The sequence below is a fragment of the Choloepus didactylus genome, chromosome 12 (assembly GCF_015220235.1).
Source record: "Choloepus didactylus isolate mChoDid1 chromosome 12, mChoDid1.pri, whole genome shotgun sequence".
NCBI lineage: Eukaryota > Metazoa > Chordata > Mammalia > Pilosa > Megalonychidae > Choloepus > Choloepus didactylus.
In genome coordinates this window covers 12,416,477-12,442,556 of record NC_051318.1, presented here as the reverse complement: position 1 = coordinate 12,442,556, position 26,080 = coordinate 12,416,477, and the positions used below count along the sequence as shown (strand labels likewise).

General features: G+C 45.1%; 2 protein-coding genes across 5 annotated transcripts; one reads left to right on the top strand and one right to left on the bottom strand.

Annotated features, from left to right (window-relative positions):
- GTF3A (general transcription factor IIIA) lies at positions 1-12,270 on the top strand. The gene is made up of 10 exons (XM_037799890.1): positions 1-396; positions 456-665; positions 2,342-2,442; positions 6,787-6,883; positions 7,263-7,351; positions 8,405-8,478; positions 9,702-9,782; positions 10,439-10,668; positions 11,702-11,761; positions 12,011-12,270. The coding sequence occupies exons 1-10, from the start codon at positions 1-3 to the stop codon at positions 12,173-12,175; spliced, it is 1,503 nt and encodes a 500-aa protein (XP_037655818.1). The 3' UTR covers positions 12,176-12,270.
- On the bottom strand, positions 8,209-25,412 carry MTIF3 (mitochondrial translational initiation factor 3). 4 transcript variants are annotated; one of them, XM_037799969.1, is made up of 6 exons: positions 25,208-25,412; positions 23,689-23,753; positions 18,335-18,533; positions 16,131-16,594; positions 13,496-13,653; positions 8,209-12,478 (listed from the first exon to the last, which is right to left on the bottom strand). In XM_037799969.1, the coding sequence occupies exons 3-6, from the start codon at positions 18,379-18,381 to the stop codon at positions 12,254-12,256; spliced, it is 894 nt and encodes a 297-aa protein (XP_037655897.1). In that variant the 5' UTR covers positions 18,382-18,533; positions 23,689-23,753; positions 25,208-25,412; the 3' UTR covers positions 8,209-12,253. The 4 variants fall into 4 exon arrangements, with proteins under 4 accessions (XP_037655897.1, XP_037655898.1, XP_037655899.1 ...); XM_037799970.1 differs by lacking the exon at positions 25,208-25,412 and adding an exon at positions 24,597-25,093; XM_037799971.1 differs by lacking the exon at positions 18,335-18,533.
- Positions 25,413-26,080: the final 668 nt, after the last annotated feature.

Genomic DNA, 26,080 nt, shown 5'->3' with positions numbered 1-26,080 from the left:
ATGCCGGTGTCCCACCCAGAGACTGTGATTCCACGGGCCCGGCGTGTGCACGGGCTTTGCATTTCTGAAACATCTCCCAGTGATCCTAACGTGCAGCCAAGTTCAGGATCCACTGTCCTAGGGCTCACCAAGGGAGCACCCAGAGGGCAGGCCCGGAAACACATCCACAGGGGACAACCCGACGTGGTCAGAGACCAGCCTAATCACGCTGGTGTCCACGCTGTCGCATCTCTCCCGCAGGAAGAACCCCGAGGCGTAGGGCGCCTGGAGGGCACCTTCCGCTTCTCGCCCAAGGAGGGAGGGGCCGGACGGCGAGGGCGCCTCCGAGCATGCGCGGCCAGGCGACAGGGGTACGGGGGCGGGGCCGCCTTCGCGCAGGGCGGCTCCCGGAAGTGTGCGGGCCGCGCGCTCCCGCCTCCCGCACGTGGCTGCGCGCCTGGCCCGGGGCGCGGTAGCAGGCCGCCCTGGAGCCGCCGGCCTCGGTCGCCGCGGCCGTGTCGTCCCTGACCATCGCCGACGCCTTCACTGAGGCCGGCGAGGGCCCAGCTCTGCCCCCGGCGGCCCCCGGGCTCCCGCGGAGGTTCATCTGCTCCTTCCCGGACTGCAGCGCCAACTACAACAAGGCCTGGAAGCTAGACGCGCACCTGTGCAAGCACACCGGGGAGGTAACGGGCCGCGGGCAGGCGGGGCCCCGCGCTCCCCCCCGCCCTTCCCCCCGCCCTCCGGAGCCCGCAGGCTGCGGGGGCGGGGTCTCGGCGGAGTGTGACCTCATCGGGGCGTGGCCTTGTTGGGGCGGGGCCACGGCGGAGTGTGACCTCGTCGGGGCGTGGCCTTATTGGGGCGGGGCCACGGCGGAGTGTGACCTCGTCGGGGCGGGGCGTCGTCGGGCGGGGCCGTGGCGCGCCGGGGTCGGTCGCCTGGGATCGGAGATGCGCTGCGAGCTCGGCTGGGGGCCTCAGGCGCCGCTGTGCCGGGCGGGTTCCGTTTTGGCACCTGGGCCGCTGAAACGAACCGTGTCTGCCTTAGGCTGGGGAGGAGCTGAGTGGCTGAGCAGGCGCGCTCTACACCGCGGGATCCTTGACCTGGGCCTGGGGCTTACCCAACTGTCCTCTTCCCCGGTCATTGATCTCGAGTCTCGGCCGGTCAGCACCTCCCCGTAATCCGTACATAGGTGCACGGTGTGACGTCCCGCCTGCACCGGACACCTTCCCTGCGCTCCGGCCTCCTCCGGCTGGGTGCACAGGGTAACGTCTGTGTACGGGAGGGTGTACCTGCAATGTGCTTTCGGTCTTTCTGCTGGGTCACTCTGAACTGAGTGTTCGCTGTGTGCCAAGTCCCGTCTTCGCCCTGGAGGTAGAACAGAAAACAGAGCAGATGGGGTGGATTAAGTAGGTCCAGATTAGAATTTACACCTCTTTTTATTTTGGATCTTGGCACTACCAGCTTGTAGTCATCGTCGACATCCCGAATCTCACACGTTGATTAACTTGACAAGTATTTATTGAGCCTTCTCCGTGCCAGGTGCTGTGCCGAGTTCTGCAGACGCTTCCCTGGTATGCCGCTGGTCTGTTTTTTCCTGCCCACCTACCTTGCTACTAGTTCTCTCATCCGAGGCCTCTGTTAACCCTGCGCGTTGCTGTGGTGTGCTTTCCCTAGGCGGGGATGCAAAACTGGTTTTGGGGGACATGCTTTGGCTTTTCCTATAGGTTCAGAGGGAGTTCTCTTTCCCAAATCCTGGGTCCCAAGTGGTGGTTGCAGTTGGAGGTGCAGCTGTTTGCTTTGCTTTGCCCTGGCACCGGTGAGCTTTTTCAGGCGTGACACACACTTTCCTGTAGCTCTGCCTGGCATGCTTTTAGCCCAGACACTGGGCTTGTTCAGATTGAGTCAGAGCTTGCAGCTTCCTCTGTCCTTGGCTTTGGACAGAGTAAATCGTGCTGTGGGTGTTGGTCTGTGGAGTCAGGCCGTGTGACAGCAGACAGGTCATTTTTAGGAGGGGCTGGGCCGTTGATACCTGCTGCCAGGCGAGGCAGCCCTGCAGTACGACTGTGAAGGCTGCCCTGCTTCCATCACATGGTGTTCAGAGAACAAAATCCGCTGTCTTGGAATTTACAGCAGGATTTGCCTGCAGTGACTTTGTGAGAAGTTGTGGCATTTATGTTATTGTGTAACTTTCTGCAGGAAAACCTTGCTTGGCATGGTGTAGGGACTTGGCACGCTTACTGGATGGAAACTATGGAGATAGTGGTCCATGGATTTGTCTTCTTGACATTTTAGGCCTTAAATAAAACCAGGTTTACTCACTCAGGGCAGGATTTACATATTTTTCTTTTCTCCCTGCTAGAGGCCGTTTGTCTGTGACTATGGAGGGTGTGGCAAAGCCTTCATCAGGGAGTACCATCTGAGCCGCCACTTCCTCACCCACACTGGGGAGAAGCCATTTGTGTAAGTAGAGCACTGGGTTAGGCCTTTGAAAGGGTCGTGTTTGGCATACAGACCTGGTGAGAAAATGGATGGATGGCTAATTCACTAGATCAAGAATGTAGAGCTGCTTTCATTTTCATCTGATGTAAGATGAGGACAGGTTTTGAATGTGTGGAAGAGAGTGGAGCGTTTGTAGATCATTTGTGTGTGATAACTTCAGGAATGAGTTCCCCTAAGTCCCCTTGAGTTTGCATCCTCTTATCTCCCTTTAAAATACATGCTAAATGGGATACCAGCTTTGAAAAACACAGTTCTGAACAGACGGAAAACAGTTCCCTGGCAAATTCTCGTCTCAGCATCATCAGAGTCTTTATGAACTGATAAGCCACTGGGATAATAGAAAAAGCATGAAGAAGTAGAACTTTTACTAGTTTATCATGTTTTTCTTGGAAATAAGCCTTTGTGCCAGTACCATTCATGTTTTAATTTTCTTCTAGGAGTTGCTGAATATTTCTGAAAGGGTGGAGGTATTGCTTTTCTTTTAAAGCAGCTACTTCTCTAAAATAATGGATCTCAAATTTAGGGTGCATGAGAATCATTTGGAGAGCTCACTGAAACACAGATCGCTAAACCCCAGCCCCAGTTTCTGATTCAGGAGGTCTGGAGTGGGGCCTGAAAATTCACATTTCTAGCATTTGGAGAACCACTGACCAAAACAAACTTAGTAATAGTCTCCTGCAAACAGCTCTGTACATAATCAGGAAATACCCAAAGAGCAGTTTTTCTGGATGTTAAGAGATAATAAGTTTCATCCCATGTACAAAACCATTTTTTTCCTACGATAGTTTTTTGCGTTGGGGGGTTGTAAAGGAAAGTAGTGTTTGATCATGATTTTTGCTTCAGCAACTTTGGGACAAATTAAAAGTCCTAAACTCTGGTGCCAGAAAAAAAAAAAAAAGAGATAATATTTTGTTCTGTAAGACAGTTCCTTGAGCAGTGAAGGTTTCTATGACACAGGTTGATTTCTTTGGTTTTGAGATGATGAATGAAGCAGCTCCTGTCTCATTAGAGGACCAGTCTGAGGAAGGGGGTTTTGACCCAGGACGATGCTCACTGTCCTTGTACATGTATGGAGTGGACTCCACCCCAGCCCCACCTCACCAGCGTGCTAGCAGCAGGAACGAGAGCAGAGGGCTGGGGACAGCAGATGTCTTTACTTCAATCCATCTAAGTGTACAATATGTCATCCAAGTAAATGATCCTAAATGAAGCTTACTTTTTTCAAATGATAGTTCAGCTGGAGTAGCAAAAAGTAAAGTGGCTTGGAAAATAGAGTTGGGGTAACAGTCTTTGACCTGGAGGTTTCAGTTGGAGGAATTTATTCTGCAGATACCCTGTACCTGTATTAAATGCCATGGACAAGGCTATTTGCAACATTGTTCATAGGAGGAAAACACCAGCCAAATGCCCATCAACAGGGACTGGCTAAAGCACACCAACACCATGAAGTACCGTAAGGCAGCTCGAAAACGTTTGCAGACACTCCACATGAAACTGAGAACCCCCCAGGACAGGTCCATTGAAGAGATAGGGTGCAGGAGGGTGTGTACAGTGGGCTGCCTTTCTGTGTATTAAAAAAGGGGAGGGTGTACAACTTTGCAGGTGAACTCACTGCCCTCCCTCCTACGTTGGGATCTGACTCCCAGGGGTATAAATCTCCCTGGCAACTCGGGATATGACTCAGGGGATGAATCTGGACCCGGCATCGTGAGATTGAGAACATCTTGACCAAAAGGAGGATGTGAAATGAAACAAAGTTTCACTGGCTGAGAGATTTCAAATGGAGTAGAGAGGTCACTCTGGTAGACATTGTTACACACTTATATAGATAACCCTTTTTAGGTTTTAATGCATTGGAATATTTAGAAATGAATACCTGAAACTATCAAACTGCAACTCAGTAGTCTTGACTCTTGAAGACGATTATATAACTATGTACCTTACAAGGGGTAACAGTGTGATTGTGAAAGCCTTGTGGATCACACTCCCTTTATCCAGTGTATGGATGGATGAGTAGAAAAATGGGGATAAGAACTAAATGACAAATAGGGTGGGATGGGGGGATGGTTTGGGTGTTCTTTTTTACTTTTATTTTTTCTTATTTTTACGTTTTCTGGTATAAGGAAAATGTTCAAAAACTATATTGGGGTTATGAATGCACAACTATATGATGGTACTGTGAACAGCTGACTGTACACCATGGATGACTGTATGTGAACACATCTCAATAAAACCAAATTAAAAAACAAAAGGTAACATGTTTCCTTACCACAGGGAAAAAAAGGGGGAGGGGTGTAGAACAGAAGGGTCTCTATTTGTATTTGCTTATATTTGCATAAAGAAACCCTAAAACTTCATAAGAAACTCAAAGCAGCTGGTACCTAGATTGGGAGTGGTGGGGAGTCCTGCTGGGTGGGGTCTGGGGTGGGAGGAAACTGCCATCTTAACCTTCATAGGCTTCTTGGTTTCTGAACTGAGTGACTGTAGGTAGAACACTCAAAACGTTAAATCTTAGAGAAAACGAGGCTGGGGACAGGTGCACAGGATGGAAGGGGCAGGGTTATTCCGGCTGGAATGAGACAACCAGGCAATGGTCTCTTCGGCCTCTCTCCTTAGCCCTGGACAGTGGCACTTGGCCATCCCTGCAGCTTCTTAAATCCCATGTGGCCAGAATTACTCATCCTCCAAGCTGAGCTCAGCTCTGTGGTCTCAGTCCTGCTCTGTGCTTCTCTGGGTGGGTGTGTCCCCTTCTAGCCTGAGACCCACCCCAAGGGTAAGGCAGCTCTCCTAGACCACTGACTGCTCCCCCACCCATGCAGCCAGAGCTCATCAGCTCCTTTACTTCTACCTCAAATCCCTCTCCTTGGCTTCTGCCGCCAAGGTCAGCCCTTCTCCCTCACTGGAATTACTGGTTATTCCTCTGCCTCCAGACTGGTCTTTGTCCATGTTATCCTCTAGTCACTTCCCTTCCAACACTGCAGTGGGTTCAAGCACTAATTACATAATAAGTCCAGGTCCTGAGGGACCTTGGTGATTTGGCCTTTTTCTGCTCATCTTGCCACTTCTGCATGACTCACAGACATGAAACTGTGGGCCAGCTCTGCTGATCTGACCAGCAGGCCCCTGCCCCACCTGCCGGGGTCTTGCATGCCCCTGCACCTGCTCTTTGGTTCTTCTGCCCTTCTGCCTGCATTTGTGTTGGGTTTGGTGCCTGGCCCAGAACTGGAATCAAATGACAGGAAACCCAGCACAGTAGAGGCTTGAGCACGATTGTTTCTTACATACCTACAACGCGGACAGGCAGAGGTGGCCCACCTAGGGCTGCTCCACAGCTGATGAAGCCCAGGCTCCTTCCCACTTGTTTCCCTGCCATCCTCCTCTCGGGCTGACAGCACGGTCAGAGATCCTCTCTGGGCCTAACTTCTGTGTGAGCCTCCCGGCCAGCAGGAAGGAGGAAGAAGTGAGATGTGTGTCCTTTGTTTTAGGGATGCTTTGTGGGAGTTGAACCAGAACTTAGCCACACGACAGCCCCATCACACTGGGGGCTGGAAAAGCCATTTCTGTCAGCCCAGTGCCCAGATCACACCAGGGCTCTGTGACAGGGTCCCTTCCCCTGGGCTTCCACGGGGCCCTGGGCCAGCCCCCACTGGCACTGTGGACTTTGTCCCCATCTTTCTCCACTAGGCCCCGTGGCAGCACAGTGCCTGGTGTACGTGTTGGTTAATGTTTATCCATGAGTGATAGTGAAGATCGGGATTCCTAAAGGAAGTCCTCTTTCATCCTCAGGCTTATGAAAAATCATCACAAAAAGAACATATGTTTAAAAAAAAAGCCTCACAAAGGATTTAGACGGTTCAAGGCCCAGATACTCCTCGCTGGTAAGACGCAGCGGTGGCCGTCCTGCACGGAGCAGGTCTTCACCTCTACTGAGGAGCCAAAGCCAGGGTTTTTGAGTCTCTGGAAATGCAGTTTGCAGTGATATGTCAAGCAAAATTAAGGTCATTATATTCTAAACTGAGAGTAACTGAAGTTAAGCCTGACTTCAGCAGGGCGTGTGCGTCGGGCCTAGTGCTCTTCAGTGGGAACGGGGCTGTTCTCGGGCTGGACCTCGGGACAGCTTCATCACAGGACAGTCGCCTCCGTGTCAGCAGGCCCGCATGGCCTGGGCGGACACCATGCGGTTTGTTAGACTGCTTTATACCATACTTCGGAACAACTGGCTTTTATAAAGTAGGAGGATACACACATCTTAAACCTCCCCTTCCCTTGGATTGTTCATATTTCGGTTTATACAATTTCTTACAGTTGTGAAGCTAGTGGCTGTGATCAAAAATTCAACACAAAATCAAACTTGAAGAAACATTTTGAGCGCAAACATGAAAACCAGCAAAAACAGTATGTAGTAAGTACGGATGATTTTATATACTCAAAATTTCTGAATTTATGCCTACATTTCTAAAAATTTTCATGAACTCAACTGTCTCTCAAATATCTGAATTTAGTCTGACATTGGCCATCCTAATGATAATGGTTTCATTTTGGAAGCAAACATTATTGCGCTAATTGTGGAATATTATTGGGAGACCACTCCAACTGAAACATCTTTCCTTTCTCAAATGTTACTTTTTAAAGCTTCTTGACAGAAAGTAGAATTTTACAGCAACTAAATGGGTGAAGGTAGCAAGTAGATAATCTCAAAAACAGTTTTATCTTGAGAGGACTCCAATGTAGACTGTTGATTCTTGGATATTTCTCAAGACTTACAAACCTTTTCTCAACAGTGTGATTTTGAAGGTTGTAAGAAGACCTTTAAGAAACATCAGCAGCTGAAAACCCACCAGTGCCAGCACACCAATGAGCCGCTCTTCAAGTAGGTATTCTAAATGGTTGAAGAGTGCTCAGATTTCACATGCGAATAAGCTTGGGTGCAAAAGCATTCTGAAACAATTTCTTAGTCAACATTTTTCTGTTAATGGGTACAGGGTATACCTATCTATGTATTGGGGCCTTTGTTTTTTTTAAGTTTAGTTTTGCTTTTGTTTCTCTAAGACAAACAATGCCTTTCAGTTTGTGAGATTGGTAGAACTGTGGTTAAGCTTGAAGAGGAAGCGAAGAAATGACTTAACTATTCAAATAGAATGATAGAAATGTTATTATGAAGACATTGATTACTCTTTCTACAGATAAGACAAAACTGGGCTTAAACTGCAGTTGGAAAGGGTTTCCATCAGGAGCATGAAAGGCTGATTATGCACGTTGGGACAGGCTTGCAAAGGGGGGTGGAGAACAGGGACTGGCTGCACTGGGTGTCTTCTGCTCGCAGCAGGAGCTGCCGCCCTGCGTGGCAGTGGCCGGGCGCAGCCTCCCTTCTGGTCACAGGCCCATCTGTGGCTTGGAGCTACTGCTGTCACAGTGCCCGGCCTTGCTCGCAGCTCTGCCTCCTATGCTTGTGTGTTGGCGGCTTTAGCACAGAGGGGGCACGTGCTTTTCGGTGCTCCCTGAGGCCGATGCACCTGCTGCTAGGTTTCCTTGACATTCCATACCTGGGTGGCATTGGTAGAACAACTAGATGGACTATGCAGAATGGCTTAGGTGCTACCCAGGCTACACTAAAAAACCTCCTGAGTAGTTTCCAGTAGCCATAAAAGCAGAGTATATATTCAGAGGTATGAAAATGAAAACTGTTTAATTTGCTCACATAAGCCAAAAAAAAAAAGTGACTTTTTCCTCTCCAGCAGTTAGATTCGACCCAAGGCTGGTCAGGTAACTTGGATTTCACCTATGATTAGGTCTAAATTTTGGCTGGTTTGGGTATGAGAAGAAGGGAGACCCTGGCAGGAGAATTAGGACATGGTAATATTTATCCTTCATTGAGTACTAGGTTAAAATGGATTGGCTAATACTTGATGTCTTGGTAACCCAGGTGTAACCATGAGGGATGCGGAAGACCCTTTGCGTCACCCAGCAGGCTGAAGCGACACGAGAAGGTACACGAGGGTACGTATAGGGGTCCTGTGTGGCACCCACTCTGGGTAAAACACCGGGATAGAGTATATTTGTTTAATTCTTTGAATTCTCAGTGCTTTCTATTCTATTCCATCATCATACACAGAAAACTAAGCTATACAGGTGGAAGAAGATAAAAATTAGCAAAGGGATGGGGCATTTTGCTTAGTCAGATATTTTTCTCCTGACCAGAGGCCCTATATGTTGTGTCCGTCATTCCACTCCGGTGCCATCGTTGTTCAGACTTTCTGTACTGTTTGCGGCAGTTGCCTGGTTATGCTTTATACTTAGGAAAGCGCCAGGGCTCCAGCCATGGCATTCCATCCTTCTTTATAATTGCTTTTAACCTCTTATTTACTACCTGTGCCATTCTCTTCCTTGTGAGCCATATAAAGGGCTTGGATAATAGTTTGATGTTTTCAGAGCATATTGTAACTTTTTTCAAAAGGACTTGATGAAATTACTTGAATTTATTAGCTGTTTCCATGAGAGATTTTTGCTGTGTTCCCAAGCCTTAGAATTTATGGGCTTTATTTAAAAAGAACACAAGAGACTAGTAGCTGAGAGTGAAATGCAGCTCATTCCTTTGAGTCACCGTCCAGTGTTTAGTTAGGTGAAACAGCCTGGCTCCCACATTGACTGATGAACCCAGTTCTAGTTAGCTTTGCATAACTAGCATTTGGAGCCTTTTCAAAGTCCAGTTTTGTTCACAGTGTCTTTCTAATTTATTTTCTTCCTTGGCTGTACCCTACCTACTTCTTGAAACTTAAAAGATGGCAAGATGCGAGGAAGTGAGGTGGTGGGTACTGAAACAACTGAAATTCAGTATTGGTTGTTTGCCAAGACAAAGGACCAGGATAAGAGAAGCACGCAGGAAACAGGCAGGGTGAGGAACAGTGCGATGGGGAGGCAGGTGGGAAACTAAGGCTGGGGAGTCCACAGCTGACTGAGAACAGAGAAGGGGAAGGCGTCTTTTCTTGGGAAGTCTACGGAGGTAAAATCTTCCTGTGAAGCACCTTGCCATGCAGTTGCTGATTTTACCGTAACATAAACTTCTTAGTTTTTATTTCCACCTCTCAAGACCAACAGAATAGAATAGCATTGGGAGGTAGGAGAATCATATAGGCAGGCAGGTTTCCTTGTACGATCAGTTTTACACTGAGTATTCATCATAGGCTGTGCACCAACCTTTTATTTATTTATTTTTTAAATAGGCTATGTATGTCAAAAGGGATGTTCCTTTGTGGCAAAAACATGGACGGAGCTTCTGAAACATGTGAGAGAAGCCCATAAAGGTAAGGCAGATAATGTATGGCATGGTATAAATATCTGCCCCAGAAGAACTGACTTAGTGCTTTTAAAAAGGGTAAAATACTATTTAGATATCCTTAAAAAGGATTCTGTAGTATGTTTTATGAGGTGCTGGGTACTGAAGCTGTCAGGGCCTAAGTCAGTTTGCCTGACTGAGACACTGGCTGGTTGACAAATAAGCAAGAGGGAGCTGCAGTCCCAAGTGCGGGAGGAGCTCTGCCAGGTTCCTTGGAGGCATGAAGCACTCGCATTCTGAAAACTCTCACAAGTAAAGACACTTGCAAGGCGCTAGTGTTCTAAGAAGCGGTTTGGGAAGCAGGGCCATGAGGATTGGAGGGCAAGGAGGGAAACTGGGTTTCCATTCCATTTTCTCCACTTGCCCACCCACACCAGCTGAGAACTCCAGGTCCTTGGCCAAGTGATCACAGTGACTTCATGTTATATAAACCTGGGAGAATCGAGACAACAGACTTTAAAGCAATAAAGACCTGGGTTAAGGTGTCCTCTGCAGTTTCTGATTTGTGTCTGCTCATAAGGTTTTAGGCACAAAAAATGTTACCTCATATGTATTGGATATTCATTTATTTCTACATGGTAAGATTTGGGGAAATTGGTTACATTTGTCTGTCTGCTCTGCTAGAGGAAACAACTTGTGAAGTATGCCAGAAAACATTCAAACGCAAAGATTATCTGAAACAACATATGAAAACTCACGCCCCAGAAAGAGATGTGTGTCGCTGTCCCAGGGAAGGCTGTGGTCGGACCTACACGACTGTGTTCAACCTCCAGAGCCACATTCTCTCCTTCCATGAGGAAGAGCGCCCATTTACGTGTGAACACGCTGGCTGTGGCAGAAGGTTTGCAATGAGAGTAAGTACTCCTCCTCACACATGCAGACCTTCAGGCTGTGCCTTTCCAGCTGGGTTCCTGGGAGCCGTGGATTCCAGGATGGCGTCCCAGGGCTGTGGGTGGGGCGGGCTGGGTGAACAGGGCTTTAGGCCTTCCTTTCTTCCTTCAAATCCCATGGTTCTTCCTAACTGAAGTCTTTAGAACTCCCAAATTTGCCTAGGTCAGTGGTTCTCAAAGTGTGGCCTTGGACCAGTAGCATTGGTACCAGCAGGAACTTATCAGAAATACATATTTACAGGTCGCATCCTAGACTTACTGAATCAGCAACCTGTGTTTTAGCAAGCCCTCCAGGCGATTCGTATGCGTGCTACATTTGAGAACCACTGGCCTATGTATCATATACCTCCTGTTCCTAAGAGTATGCTTTTAGACCATTCCACCTAGGCATGGAGAAGGGAAGTGGGCAACAAGGAGCACAGGGACTACAGAACTGTGGGAACTAGTCTAGGTCTCCGTGTGGTTCAAACAGGTCAGAATAGGACACTGTGGGGAGGGCGTGTGCAGGGTTGCAGACTCTGGCTCTCCGGCAGGTGCTCTTGCAGGTGCCTCAGCACAGTCCAGACCACGAGAAAACAACTTGGGGTGGCAGTGGGTCAGCATCACCATCAAGGACAGCAAGGTTTTGGTAACATTTCCCATTGGTGTTAGGTTTAGGTAGATTCAGTTCAGTAGCCTTCTTGAGCATGGAGTGGTTCATTCAGAACGGTGTTTTCCCCGTTACTTATTAAAGAAATGAGAGGCCACAGGTAGTTGGGATTAGATAAATCCTAATCTGGGTCCTTGGGAATTTTGAGGGATAGTGATTTAAGTCCAAGAAGAATGGTTCTTTCCTTAGCTCTGGTGGAGGAAGAATTTTCAGTTGAGGCCAATCCCTCAATAGCATGTAGCAAAAGACTGACAGTTTATTTAAATAATTCATGGAGTTTTCCTATTAAAAAGCACCAAATGTAGATGTTTTAGAAATAGAGCTTTTTTTCTGTTTCTTTCTTTGTAGCAAAGTCTCATTAGGCATGCTATTGTACATGATCCTGACAAGAAGAAAATGAAGATCAAAGTAAGTTGAAACTACTTAGGCCTTTGCATTCCACTAATACATACATTGCTTGAGGCAGATGCATTCTGTTTAGAATATTCTCAACTCTTTATTGTGTGACTCTACATGGCTACTGAAGGTGATCTTACGGACTTTATTTTCCTACAGAGTACTGTATATCTCTGAGGACATACAACTGAACTGTGAAATAGTTAAATTTTATTTTGAATCCGAATCCCAATTATCTACCATTTTTCCTTCTTCCCAAAGGTAAAAGCAGCCCGTGAAAAACGGAGTTTGGCCTCTCATCTCAGTGGATATATCCCTCCTAAAAAGAAATCAGAACAAGGCTTATCCTTGCCAAAAAATGGAGAGCCACTGAACTGTACTGAAGAAAACATGCTCTCGACAGTTGCAGTACTTACCCTCAGCTGAGTATCAGGCTGCTTTGTTTAGAGGACTACAGATCAGTGAGCTCATTTTCTCTCAGAAGCACATTTTTCTTTATTAAAATTACGGCTGTAGAACAACTGAGTTTCTATCATTTTCATTTCCATTTTCTTTGGTCAAAACATCTCCTTTCTGGGTCCCCTGAGTTTCCCTGTACTCATCCTCTTCCTTTTTGCTCAAATGACGAAGAACACACATTGTGGCTTTTCCTCCTTTAATGGCTTGTGGCCTGGTCGAGAAGGTGGCCATTCCAGGCATGGTCTGGAGGATCTGATTAAATAGCTCTTCCTCAAAAAGGAAAATGGCCAAAAGGTTAATTTAAAAGTCAATGTCTTTTACTGTTCTACCGTTAAAGCTCTAAGACTACTAAAAGAACAACACAGTATTCTTGAATTGCTGCTGTTTAAGTAATTAGCTAATCAATTCATATCTGGTTAAGATGATTGAAACCTGTGCAATAACCAGGTTTATATATAAACTCCACGTAACTAAACAAATGCACTAAAACCATGGAGGTTTCAAATCCTCATTCTGTCATGTCACTGAGCAGGGCTCCATTTTGGTCCCAGACTACTCTCTTGCAAAAACAAATATAAAACAGTGGGTTTTAGACTGCTAAACCCAAGTGCCGCCTCACCCCCCAAACTGCCAATCCAGGGCAGTGTTTCCCAACCCTCACTCTGTGTTAGAATCCCTTGGGATGATTTTAAAAATACAGATACATGGGTTCCAGAGATTCAGAATCAGTTGGGCAGGAATCTAGGCCTAAGTAGTGCTAACATGGAGCTAGAGTTGAAAACTGCTGGCCTAATTGCTACCTTTTAGGTGGAGATAAGTTATCTAACTCTAAAAGCAAAAGGATATTCCATAAACTTATCCCGAGACGGTAAAATGATACACACTTTCTAAAAGACAATATAACTTTATTTAATGCCTCTCACAGGCATTTATAGAAAAGAAAAAAAGATGAATCTAGAGTTTTAAAATTTTCCTATTTAAATGTTAGATGGTCTATAATTTATAAAATAGAATAGTACATAGTCTTCAAATTATGAAGTAGAACGTTTTCACATGAAAAAATACTTTTGCTATAATGAAAAAGTAATGTAAATACAGTATGCATGCATTCTGAAAAACAAATTGGAAAGCTAATATTATCACTGAATAGAATTACCAGTCACTTTTCTTTGCCTTTAAATTTTCCAGATTTTTTACAATTATATTTTTAGATCAGAACAACAAAACAAATAAAAAACAAAAACAAACAAAAAACCCGAGCGGTTATTTACATCTACTTTTACTTACCATTTTGTTTTCTGGCTCTTCTACATACTTCCCTTTCTTTATAGTAATTTGAACTCGATATTTTTTCTCAATCCATTTCTGAATCTGTTTACTCTTTGTGTCCAAATCATGCTGTCCAATATTTGAAGAAAATGTCAGTTCCTTTATCTGCGTCGGTCCTAGTTTGAAATAGAAAGGTTTGGTGCCAGGACTAGTTACTAATCTTCACCACACAGACTGCATAAAACCTTCGTTTGCAGCAGGGACCCCAATGGGCTCTCAGATGACGTTTGGCTTCAGAGGCCAGTAAACACTTTAAACCGGGGAGACACAAAGGTACTGAGTTTTTAACTGCTGGGCAAGGGTATTTAAAAATCTGAAATGTTTCCGTTTATTGTTACCATTATTTGATGAAAGAGTACCCCAGGGCTGGCCCTTTAAAGGGAACAGGTTTGGCTTTATGATAAATGTCCTTATCCTTGCTTCTCTCTGGCACGCCCCGTGTCTGGGAAGTGCCCTCAGGTCAGCGCCTCCTGGAGGCTCACCTGGCTGCGGCAGCGTCCTGGGACTGGGCTACTCAGGGCGACCCAGGGGCACCTGTGCTGGTCTGGCCGCCTCTGGAAATCATATTAGATAATCACTTGACTCATAAAGGCATTGGGACAATGGAGACTTTGCATATGGGGAGAAAAAGATCTTGACTCATATAAGTCTTCCCCAGATGTGAAAAAGACAACTTTAGAACAAAAAGAAAAGAAGGACTATATTTGTGACCTCAGCAGAGGGGAGGGGTTCATTAAAACAAAGATCAATAATCCTCCTATATCAAAACTTAAAACACTATAGACTAATAAAAGAGGGCAAAAACAAAGTGAAAACTCTTAACTGGAATAAAGTTTTTGCATCCTACAGAACAGAATTCTATAAATCAGAAAGAAAATACTATCTAAATGGAAAAATAAAGGGTGAACAGACAACTCACAAAAGACGAAACAAATGGTGAAAGGAAATACAAATTAAAACAGTAAGACAGGACTTCTCACCCATAAGCCTGACAAAACCTAGAGTCTGGCAGTACCTAGCGTGGGTGAGGATGTAGGGAAGATACTTCACCCTGCTTGTGGGAGGCACGGACCGGGCAATTCCTTGCTAAGGGACGCAAGCTCTATAGCGAGCACCAGGAGACGCCGACAGACCCGCTCATTGTTCATAAGGAAAAACCGGAAGCACCAGTGTCCACAGAAAAGGAGAAACCAAGTATGGTATAGTCATACAATGGTAATTATAATTACAGCTATTATGTAACACAGATCTTGAAAACAACTGATAGTATCTTACATTTTTTACACATACAAATATATATTGTATGTATAAAATTTAATTTTAACTGGAATTTAAAAACATGGACTGAATCCACACACTAAATTCATGAGAGTATACAGGGAGAATGGGATTGGAGAAGGGGGCACAGAGGACATCAACTTCTCTGTAATGTTTTGTTTTAAAAATCAGAAGTACGACAATGTTAACTTTGGGTTCTAGGTAACAAGTGTTTGTTATATTGATTTATTTTTCTATGTCTTTTAACTTTCAAAATAAAAGCTTTTTTTTAAAGAGTGCTCTTAATAACACCTTCTCACTTCCTTAGAGCTCCCACCTGTTGGTCCTTGTTCTGCATCACAACAAAGTAATGCCTTTCACTCGTTAGCCCTTCAACTATCTCTGAAAATAGCAGGGTGTTTTCTCTGAGTTTTTCCAGTTGGTTCAACATTGTTTTTTTATGTGTGATAGTCTGATGTCTTGTAACCCTGGTTGGTCTCTTCTGAATATATTTTTTTCCTGTCAACATCCTTCTTAAGTGTGGTGTTACAAAACTGAGCCACAGGTAATGTGTGATTTTTTTCAAGGAACCCAACTGCAAGGTGCCAGTTTTCTGACAGGTTCCAGTGTGCTTTTCACTGAACGATCTTTCATAACAATTGGCATTTATTAGTAACTATGAAAAACAAACATCCTCACCTGATATAGAACTCATGGCCTCTGAAAGGTTTAAGTGACAAGTGCTTTGTAAGGTGATGGTCAAAACCTGTAAATGAGTGTTACTTCCAGTATTTTTAATAAAGTTCTTGGGAGATGCTCTGTGAATCATTTCAGAGTCCAGAGTGAGCTTCTATGTAATTAACCAAACATCTCCACTACAGAGATGAGAAAAAAACAGGTGGGGGTGAAGCGAGCAGCCTGGTGGCCCAGGTGGGAGAGGGAAGCCAAGCCTCGAGTCTCTGGTGTCATTACACTGCACCTGTCGCTGCTCTGCCCACCACGGCCTCGGGAGACAAAGGTAAAGCACAAAGAGGGGGACAGAGTTTAGGTCATTTGACTGTGTTCCCCCTGTTTTCCCTCATTTTACACCAATTCAGAGAAAGAGATGATGGGCACAGGTTATCAAGGAAAAAAGAAGAAACAAAAAAGGAACAGAAGTAAATGAGGGATTAAAGAGGGAAAAAAATGACAATGGAATGGTGGTGGAACCGTGGATTTTCTGAATATTCCAGCTTCTAACTTTTCCACTGTCACAAAGCACCTTGGCAAATGCCAGAATTTACCCTGCTGATGTGTCATCCTAAAAAACTCGGAGGGCAAGCAGCAAGACACCTACCAGTTTTGGGTTTAGCTTTTTCCCTCTCTCGGAGCCTGAGCCGTTCTTCGTGGATCTGGAGCCCCGTCATGAGCTGGTATTCTGGAGGCTCGGAGCTGCTGCTCCTTTTCACCAGCCGCAGGTCTCGCGCGTCCAGGAGCTTAATCACGTTTGCTCTGTGCATACTGCCCAAATCATTGCCATGCTCATCGATTACGCGAATAATTCGCTCACTAATTTTTCTTCCAGTGTTACTAAAAGCTGTTTCAGTCTTTTGTTTCTTCTTTCTTTCATCCTGGCTGTCTTCTACAGTACTATAAAATTTTGCGTGGGTTAGGAAGGACAGTCTGGGGGCAGAAGCAATAATGGACAACGGTGCTGGTGCCGTCTTTTGCACGATGTGTTTACCAAAACATCTTCCAAAGCAGTTCGTTTCAGTCTTTACGGTTTGCAGGATTAACCTCTTTAGAAAAAGTGCAGCCATGCTGAGGAATTAGGGAGAAAAACTTATTAACATCCAATTGTTTGAGGGGTGACAGTGTGATTGTGAAAGCCTTGTGGATCACACTCCCTTTGTCTTGTGTGTGGATGGATGGGTAGAAAAGTGGGGACAAAAACTAAATGACAAATAGGGTGGGATGGGGGGATGGTTTGGGTGTTCCTTTTTTACTTTTTTATTCTTATTCTTTCTGATGTAAGGAAACTGTGGTGATGAATGCATAACTATATGATCGTACTGAGAACAGCTGATTGTGTACCATGGATGACTGTATGGTATGTGAATATATTTCAATAAAACCGAATTAAAAAAAAATAATAAAATCCAATTGTTTGTCCCCGTGGTCTGACATGGGGTATGGCCAGGCATGTGTGTGGCTGCAGGGATGGTACTATGTGTAAATGTTACACAAGTGCTGTTCTCTGGACTACAAGATCCACGCCTGGGAAACCTGTACCAGGGATGTGTAATGTCGGGGGGCCCTGGCCAGGCTAGCTCATGGTGGTCCTGTCCCCATTTATTTGAATAATAAACCATACTCACACAGTGCCTTGGCTTTCCACTCTTTTTTTCCCCACACATTATCTCATTTAATAGTTTTCTATGGATTTTGTAGCGTGCCATTTATGAAGATGCAGTATATAAAATCCTTAGTGATTCATAAACATCAATCCATAAAATTTTAATATAATTAACTGCTAGCAATTTGTCAATATAGCTGATGATTTACAAAAGGTAAGAGCACTATTATGGGAAAGAAGGCTCTCCGGGAAGAAGGCTGACCCACGGGAAGAATGAATTGCAACTACTGGAAAGGAAATCCCTGACATAAACCAAAGTGCTCACCTCATAAACCATAAAAATCACTCACAGGTTAGAAAAGTATTACCGCCCGATGGTAACCCGCGTTGAGCATGTGAGGTGATGCGGGTTTTACTCCACTGTTGTGACGCTACAGTTCTATATGGCACTCGGATGTTTTAACTGCTTCTCTACCGTACGTGTCTCTCTCCTTCCAGGGACCTGTTTAGTAAATCTTAGGAGCACAGGCTGAAGGAGTGGAGACGACCATCCTCTCTCATCTAAGTTGGCTGAGAAACATTAGAGAATCAAGAACTCAGGGGGTGGAATTTGTTAAAGAAGAGCAAGGAAAGGACCAGGGGCCACCTCCATGAGAATCACCTGGGGCATTTGTTAAACATGGAAGTTCCTGGACCTGCCCCAGACTGAGTGACTCAGTGAATCAGAATCTCAAGTCTGGAAACCACTGCCAGTCACCAGGTGGGGATTACAAATGCAATTTTTTTAAAAAATTCAGTTTTATTGAGATATATTCACATACCATACAATCATCCATGGTGTACAATCATTCACAGTACCACCATATAGTTATGCATTCATCACCCCAATCTATTTTTGAACATTTTCCTTAAACCAGAAAGAATCAGAATAAGAATAAAAGTAAAAAAGAACACCCCAACCCCAACCCCCTCCCCCAATCCCACCCTATTTTTCATTTAGTTTTTGTCCCCATTTTCTACACATCCATCCATACACTGGATAAAGGGAGTGCGATCCACAAGGTTTTCACAATTGTACTGTTACCCTTTGTAAGTTACATTGTTTTACAATCGTCTTCAAGAGTCAAGGCTACTGAGTTGCAGTTTGGTAGTTTCAGGTATTTACTTCTAGCTATTCCAATACATTAAAACCTAAAAATTGTTACCTATATAGTGTGTAAGAATGTCCACCAGAGTGACCTCTTGACTCCATACAAATGCAATTTTGAATAGGCTATTTCAAGGGTTCTTGAGTCACGGAAGCACGTGGTATAACGCTTTGGAGTCAGAGCCCCTTGAATGAATCAAAACTCAGCTCCATGGGGTTGGGTAAGTCACTCCACCTCTCTGCTCCTGTTCCCTCATCTGAAAAATGGGGACACAATACACACCCAGCAGTGTTATGAGGTGTAAACATAACAAAGTCAAAGTGCCACCCATTGTGCCTGGTACTTCGTGGGCACTCAAGAAACAGTATTTATTTTTCCTCATGTCAAACAGTTCTTCTGTTCACATGTGAAGCTTCACGATTCTGAGAGACAAGGGGCTGCAAGGAGCAGTGACTAGGAAGGGAATCCTGCACAATGATCCCGTCAATCCTTGTCACAGATGTTTCCAGACCTCTTGGTCACCATCCTGGGAAAATTAAACACCCCACTCCCTGTCTCTCTGGTGCATCTCCCACCAAAATTCCTGGTGATTTCAATATCCCTGCTGAATTACCCTGCCTCAGAGCTTCTTGAGCTCCTTCCTCCAGCAAGCCTGTCCTCCAGCTCTCCTCAGGCACCCACTGCTAAGGTCAAACCCTCTGAGACCCTGTCATTACCAAGAACTGTGTCCCTCCCATACAGAATGCCAATTTCAAGCACTGCCATCTTCTATGTACACTTCCTATCTGTCTAGCTCACTCCCTCTGGCCCCTCACTTTGATCCACTGGGGTCTACAACCCATCGATCCTTCCACTCACAACTGCTCACCCCTAATGTTGATATGTGATATGAAAATAAGAAAAGCACAATATACTGATTAGAAAGTGATGCGATGTGCATGTTCTCGCTTCCCCCTTTACCTAGCTCGGTAACACCTGATTATATACATCTGGCTCCAACCTCTCAACTGAACCCCAAACCTGTGCAGTTAACCACCTACCTAACATCCCTCTTAGGTATCTGAAGACATCCTAGATCTTCTACCCCAAACTTGCTCCTCCCACAGTCTTCCCTCTCTCATTTGATGGCAACACAACCTTCCAGCTGTTCAGGCCCAAAATAACCAAAGTACCCTCTTCTCTATTTTCCTCAGCAATTCATCAGCAAAGCCTATTGTTCAATCTCCAATATATATACAGGATCCAACCTCTCCTCACCTTCTCCAGTGCTATCAGCCTGATCCCCAGACACCGTCATCTCTCCCCTGGATAACAGTAATAGCCTTTTTTCTGACTGGTCTCCCAGCTCCTGCCCTTGCCGCCCTCCCATGCATTACCCACACAGTGAGCAGAGCAATCCTTTTAAAATGTTTAAGTCAGATCACATCCCTCACAACCCTCCTTCGGCTGCCCAACCTGCACTCAGGGAAGAAGCTGGGTAAGGCTTCGATGCCTCTGTGATCTGGCCCCTCCTACCTCTCTGCCCACATGGCCCACTGCACTTCCTCTAGCTCTCTCTTCTACCTGGTGGCCTCCTTGCTGTTCCCGTAAACACTAAATATGCCTCACCTTCTGGGTCTCTGCACCCAGTTGCTCCCTGTCCTTGAACTGCTCTCCCCTCAGCTCTTTGCAGGCCTCCCTTCAGGTCTCTGCTCAAATGTTATCTACTTAGCAAGGCCTTCCCTGACTGTTCTCCGTACCCCATCACTTTCAAACCCATTTACCTTGCCTTTGTAAAAAAGTCACTGCATTTTCCAGGGCCTGACACATTCACTATACATTTATTTATACACATGTTCACAGTCTCTCCTCACTAGAAGGTAAGCTTCAGGTGCAAACAGAAGTGGTACATTATGTTCACTGCTGTGTTCCCCAAGACTAGAGCTTAGAGTCTGGCCAACATATACATGCTGAAGGAACATACGAGCAAAAGAAGCAGCCAAGGATGGCAGTGTCTACTGCTGTCTAAACATAAGGTCTTTAGGTGTGTCAACCCCCCCACCCCCGCTGTGGACACAAATGCTGGGACACTGCACTCGTCCAGTTTCTAGCTGCCACTCTGTGAAGGACCTTCGGCTAGATGTTTCAACCCACAGTGAATGACATGAATTAATTTATAGTAAATAACTGGCTGGGGATTCCAGCTGCAGATGTTTGAAAGGCTCTAAGGTGGGAGAAAAGTTGATTTTTAAATAGCTGAGGTACTGTTTTATAAAAAAAGTCAGATATCTGTTAGTGGAGGAAGCCCCCAAATCAAAAAAGCAGAAAATTCTGAAGAGACTAGAGAATACATTTCCATTTATCACCAAAAAAATAAAAGCAGCATCGAGTCCCACATTTCACTAGATATTCTCTGCATATCAAAATGATACTATACAAAATATAAGTTCCTGCTCTTTTACCTCAGTAAGCTTCATTTCCAAAATACTGTTTCTTTCCAAAGTCCATGTCAACAACAGGGCATAGAAGTTGTCATGTGCGAAGTTATAGTACTAAATAGATAACAAATGTTTAAATATAATGCACCTTATTCCGTTCTTCCTAGCAGTTAGGGAAGAAAGCTAGTGCACCCTGTTTAGTAAATTATCAACAAATTAAAATAAAAAAATATTATTTCAAAACGTAGAATTTTTTTTTCATACAAATAAGCAAGGAAACAAAGTAGGTACAGAAAAAAGATGGCAAGAAATTTATAAAAAGACCTTTTTTGAGGATGAAGACACAGTGTTCCCTCCTTAGTATGATTATTACTATTTTGCAAAATTTTTATAAGTATTAGTCTTTTTATACTAGCAAATACATTTTATAGAAAATAAAAGTTATTTCAAAAAAAATGCTGAACACTTTCTAATATAACCTGTATGGTCAGTTTATTTAAACAACATTGTTGCATGGAACCTAGAATGGAGAATGAGATCTTGTTATTCTGTACAGGTTAATGTTATACCCTGATGCACCCCAGTGTATTCTGGGCAGAAAATAAAAAACCATTTGCAAAGTCCCCTTGAGGGGCTGGGGAAAAATGTGGAAATATTAAACTTCCCCACCTGGGGAATTCTTGATATACCCGTAAGCATTAGGGAATCCCAATTTAGTAAGTCAAGCCCTCAATCTATGGACCTGCCCTTATGCAACTTATTTCTACAAAGGAGAAGTTAAACCTACTTATAATTATGCCTAAGAGTCACCCCCAGAGAACCTCTTTTGTTGTTCAGATATGCTCTTTCTTTCAGCCAACTCTGCAAATAAACTCACTACCCTCCCCCCTACATGGGACATGACTCCCAGGGGTGTACGTCCCCCCAACAACAAGGGACAGGACTCCCAGGGATGAGCCCAGTCCTGGCATCGTGGATGAGAATGCTGTCTTGACCAAAAGGGGGAGAAGAAACAAAACAAAATAAAATTTCAGTGGCTGAGAGATGTCAAACAGAATTGAGAGGTCAATCGGGAGGTTATTCTTACTCATTATATAGATATTCCTTTTTAATTTCTAGTGTATTTGAATCGCTAGAAGGAAATACCTGAATCTGTTGAATGGTAATCCTATAGACTTGATTCTTGATGATAACTGTGTAACAATATAGCCATTATTGTGTGACCAAGTGATAGTGAAAACCTGGTGAATGACATTCCCTTTACCCAGCATATGGGCAGATGAGTAATAAAATAATGACAAAAATATATATAAATTATAGGGGTGGATAAGGGGTATGGGATGGTTTGGGTGTTCTTTTTAATTTTTATTTTTATTCTTCATTTTGGAGTAATGAAAACGTTCTAAAATTGATTGTAGCAATAAATGTACAACTATATGATGATACTGTGAGCCAATGATTGTATGCATTGGATGGATTATATGGTATGTGAGTGTATCTCAAAAAATTGCATTTAAAAAATAGTAATCGTAAGATGATAGAAATAAGTTATTAAGATGTGAATCATAAATAAATCATTAACTATAATGTAAAAAATTAAAATCACTTCTTAAATTTTTAGAATGGTGTGCCAGTTTGAATATATTATGTCTCTCAAAATGCCATTATCTTTGATGTAATCTTGTGTGAGCAGATGTATTATTGTTGATTAGATTGTAATTATTTGAGTGTTTCCATGGAGATGTGGCCCCACCCATTCAGTGTGGGCCTTGATTAGTTTACTAGAGCACTATATAAGCTCAGACAGAAGGAGCAAGCTTGCTTCAGCCAAAAGGGCACTTTGGAGAATGCACAGAAGCTGAGAGAGTAGCTGCTGATGAGAGACAGTTTGAAGACAGCCATTGAAAGTAGACTCCTGCTCCAGAGAAGCTAAGAGAGGACAAATACCCCGAGTGCAACTAAGAGTGACATTTTTGAGGGATTGCAGCCTAGAGAGGAACATCCTGGGAGAAAGCCATTTTGAAGCCAGAACTTTGGAGCAGATGCCAGCCACATGCCTTCCCATCTAATAGAGGTTTTCCAGACACCATTGGCCATCCTCCAGTGAAGGTAACCGATTGCTGATGTGTTACCTTGGACACTTCATGGCCTTAAGACTGTAACTGTGTAACCAAATAAACCCCCTTTTATAAGAGCAAAAAAAAAAGAAAAGAATTTTGTAAAGCTTTAAAAACACTTTCCAAGAAGAGGAAGAGGTAAAGGGAAAAGAATAGGAAAACATTTGTTACTATGTTGTTGTTTTTTTAAGTTCTTTACCATTATTTGAATTGGAGTAAAACTTAAAATCTTTTTGACTTAAACAGCAGACAAAGCAGTTCACTGCAACTATGCTTTAATACTGGCTAAATTTTAGCTTGAGATCAGCAAAACTGAAAATATACATGTTTCTTCAAAATATGCCCTCCATGGAATAAAGCCCCAAGCATCCATCATTTATCTTCAACAACTCACAGAATATGGCCTATCTGGTTTCACTTCTACCCCTCCACCAGTACTTCCCAACCATCCATGAATTATTTCAAAGTAAATCCCATTTCACCAGTAAATACTTCAGCAGGTATCTCTAAGAGGTAAGGACTCTAATCTTTTTAATAACTACTATAACATTACATCAATTAATAATCATCCCTTTGTGTCCCTTTGTGTCATCTTATATCCAGTTTTCAGATTTCTCAGATGGAAGTATAATTTTTTTGGTTTGCTTGATTGTGTGTTTATATTTCATTTACAGTTTGGTAGCTTGAAGAGACTCCCACTGGCCAAACTGGTGATAACTGAAACATTAAGGACTAATGACTGTAATGCATTTCAAGATGCTGAATATGTAAATCTATGAGGAAAAAGATCATTTGCCACCATTGGACATGACTACTATCCTGTCTCCTTACTCTGAAAATTGATACTTAAAGGGAAAGAACTTTGCTTACATCTTACCTTTTTAGGAAGAACTGTAATCATCCCCAGTTGATGAGAAGCTCTTCTTTAGAGGACAATGCCAGCTAATAAATGTAAAAGGAAAGTAAAAGTAACCAAAAAGTAACCATATCGCCATCCCCAACGAAATCAAGACTCGGGTAAGGATGGATGCAGAAATCATCAGGTAGAAAGCTGATGAGGAAACAAGGTATTCACGTGGTGCTTAAGTGTTACCCCACAGATGACTTCCAAACCGAAAAGGGAAAAACAATTTGCCAGGAGAGCCAGTTGTCACCATTACAACTGACAGACCACAGTGAAGACTGTGCCTCTTCTAAATCGTTACCTCCTCTTCCAAATTTCCTCATCTCAGTGGCTTGTGTCACCCCCATCCGAGCCACATGTCCTGTTTGGCACTTCCGCTCTCCCTCACCCCCACAGCAACCCAACGTCAAGCACTATCCAATTTACTCCCTAACTCTCAATTCCACCCACTTCTCTCCATGTCCACCGCCAACATCCCTGTTTAAGACATCACCCATCTCCAGTTTAGAAGTAGGTCCTTACACCCACACCAGAATCTTCCCATCAGTCCTCCTTCTCGCACTGCAGTCACTGCACCCACCGCCTCTCCTGCCTTAAGACTGCCCCTAGGTTCAAGGCCAGCATGTCTAGGGAGGACAGAAGCCTGCTACTTCCTCTCCAGTTCCGTCCCACGAAACGCTCTTCCCCTTGGTCTCGGGAACGCCAGATCTCCTAGCGCCCAGTACTCTGTCTCCGGGGATCCTTCTAAACACCCCCCGAGATGAGCCAGAACTCCCACCCGATTTGTTGAGCCCTTGTGCTCAACGTTAAATGCTCCCACCGCGCAGTTTCCTTTCCCCTTACGGCACTTATCACTATGGTAACTGTAGTTATCTTGTTACCATTTCTCGCCTTCACTAGACAGTAAGCTCTATCACGCAAGGCACAAATTCGACGTGTTCAAAGAGCTGTTGATCTTCCAGATTCTCCCTCCACCCTTGGTGCTTTTCTGAGACTGAGGCCTTTCATAACAACTACTGGGAAATGCGGCTCCTCAGAAAACTTATTTTACTTCTTCAAGTAGCCGTCTGACGCCATGGCGTCCACTGCGCAGTAAATGGGGCTCCACGCCCTCCCCAGCTAAGGCCTCCTCTGGCGGCTACTCAGCCGCTCCTGCCCCAAGGCAGGGGTCTCCGCCTGCCCGCACCCCGGGATTCGGGACCCGGGACCCCACGACCTGGCACATGCCCCAGCAGGTGGCCCAGTCACGTAACGCCTCGCGGCCCCGCCCACTCAACATGGCCGAGCAAGGGACGTGCGTGCGTGCGTGCGTGCGTGCGTGCGTGAGTGCGTAGAGGGCCGGAAAGGCGGGCGGGACGTTGAGGGCGCTGTAAGCCCGGCCCGCTCTGGAAAGCCCAGACAGCAGTTTTACAGCCCGGTTGGACGCCTGAGCCTGCGGCAGAGCCCGCGGGGCCTTTAGCGCTCCGCCTGGAAGGACGAGGGTGACACTGACCTTCCGGGGACAGGTCGACACAGTGCCACTTCCTCCGCAGGCACGACCTCTAAGACCACGTCTTCCCCATGCAGGTCCCCTCATTCGCTCCTTGCTCCTCGCCTTTAGCTTCACCGAACCCGGGCCGGCGTTTGCTAAGGTCTAACGGAAAGAGCCAGCCAACGAGTACGAAGCAAGACCCCTTCACTTTCCGTAGTGGGCAGGGCTTCAGCCCGCGTCTCTTAAAGGAAAGGTGACGTAGGGACGCGCGCTTTTCCGGCTGACGATATGAATTCCTCCGACAAAAAATGCCCAGGGGGAAGTTCTGCGGGAAAATTGCTGCTCAGGTGGTTCCCGCCCCTGCAGGGGTGAGATGAAGATTAACATGCTCTTTTTGCAGCAAACAGAGTAGCCCTTCCGCCAGTTACATTAACGCCAACCTTTTTAAAGGGCTGAACTGACAGCTTTCATGAACGTCTTTTTTATTCTCACAATAATTATTGTGAGTTAAAGAGCATTGTCCCCATTTGCAGGTGAACGGACAGACTCGGGGTGTAAAAGGCAGCCCTGGGTCCGGGGGTGGTACGTGGCAGGTCTCCCGCAGGACTCTCAACTTCCGTGCCGACCGGAGACTAAACAGAGACGGCAGCAGGGCGTGTAGAGTCAAGTAATCGTGTAATTGGGAGAGGTTGTAATCGGCCATAAATACTATGAAGTGGAAACAGGCCCGTGCGGGTGAAGTGGCTTGCCCAGAGTCGGAGGAGAGCCAGTTCTGAACCTGGGGTCCGGTCCCTTTGTTTCTAACCGGCCCAAGGAACAACTGCTAGTGCGTTGGGGTCCCCCTGCCCACCCCCGGGCTGGTGACTGCTGTGCTTCCCGCCCCCTCACCTTTTC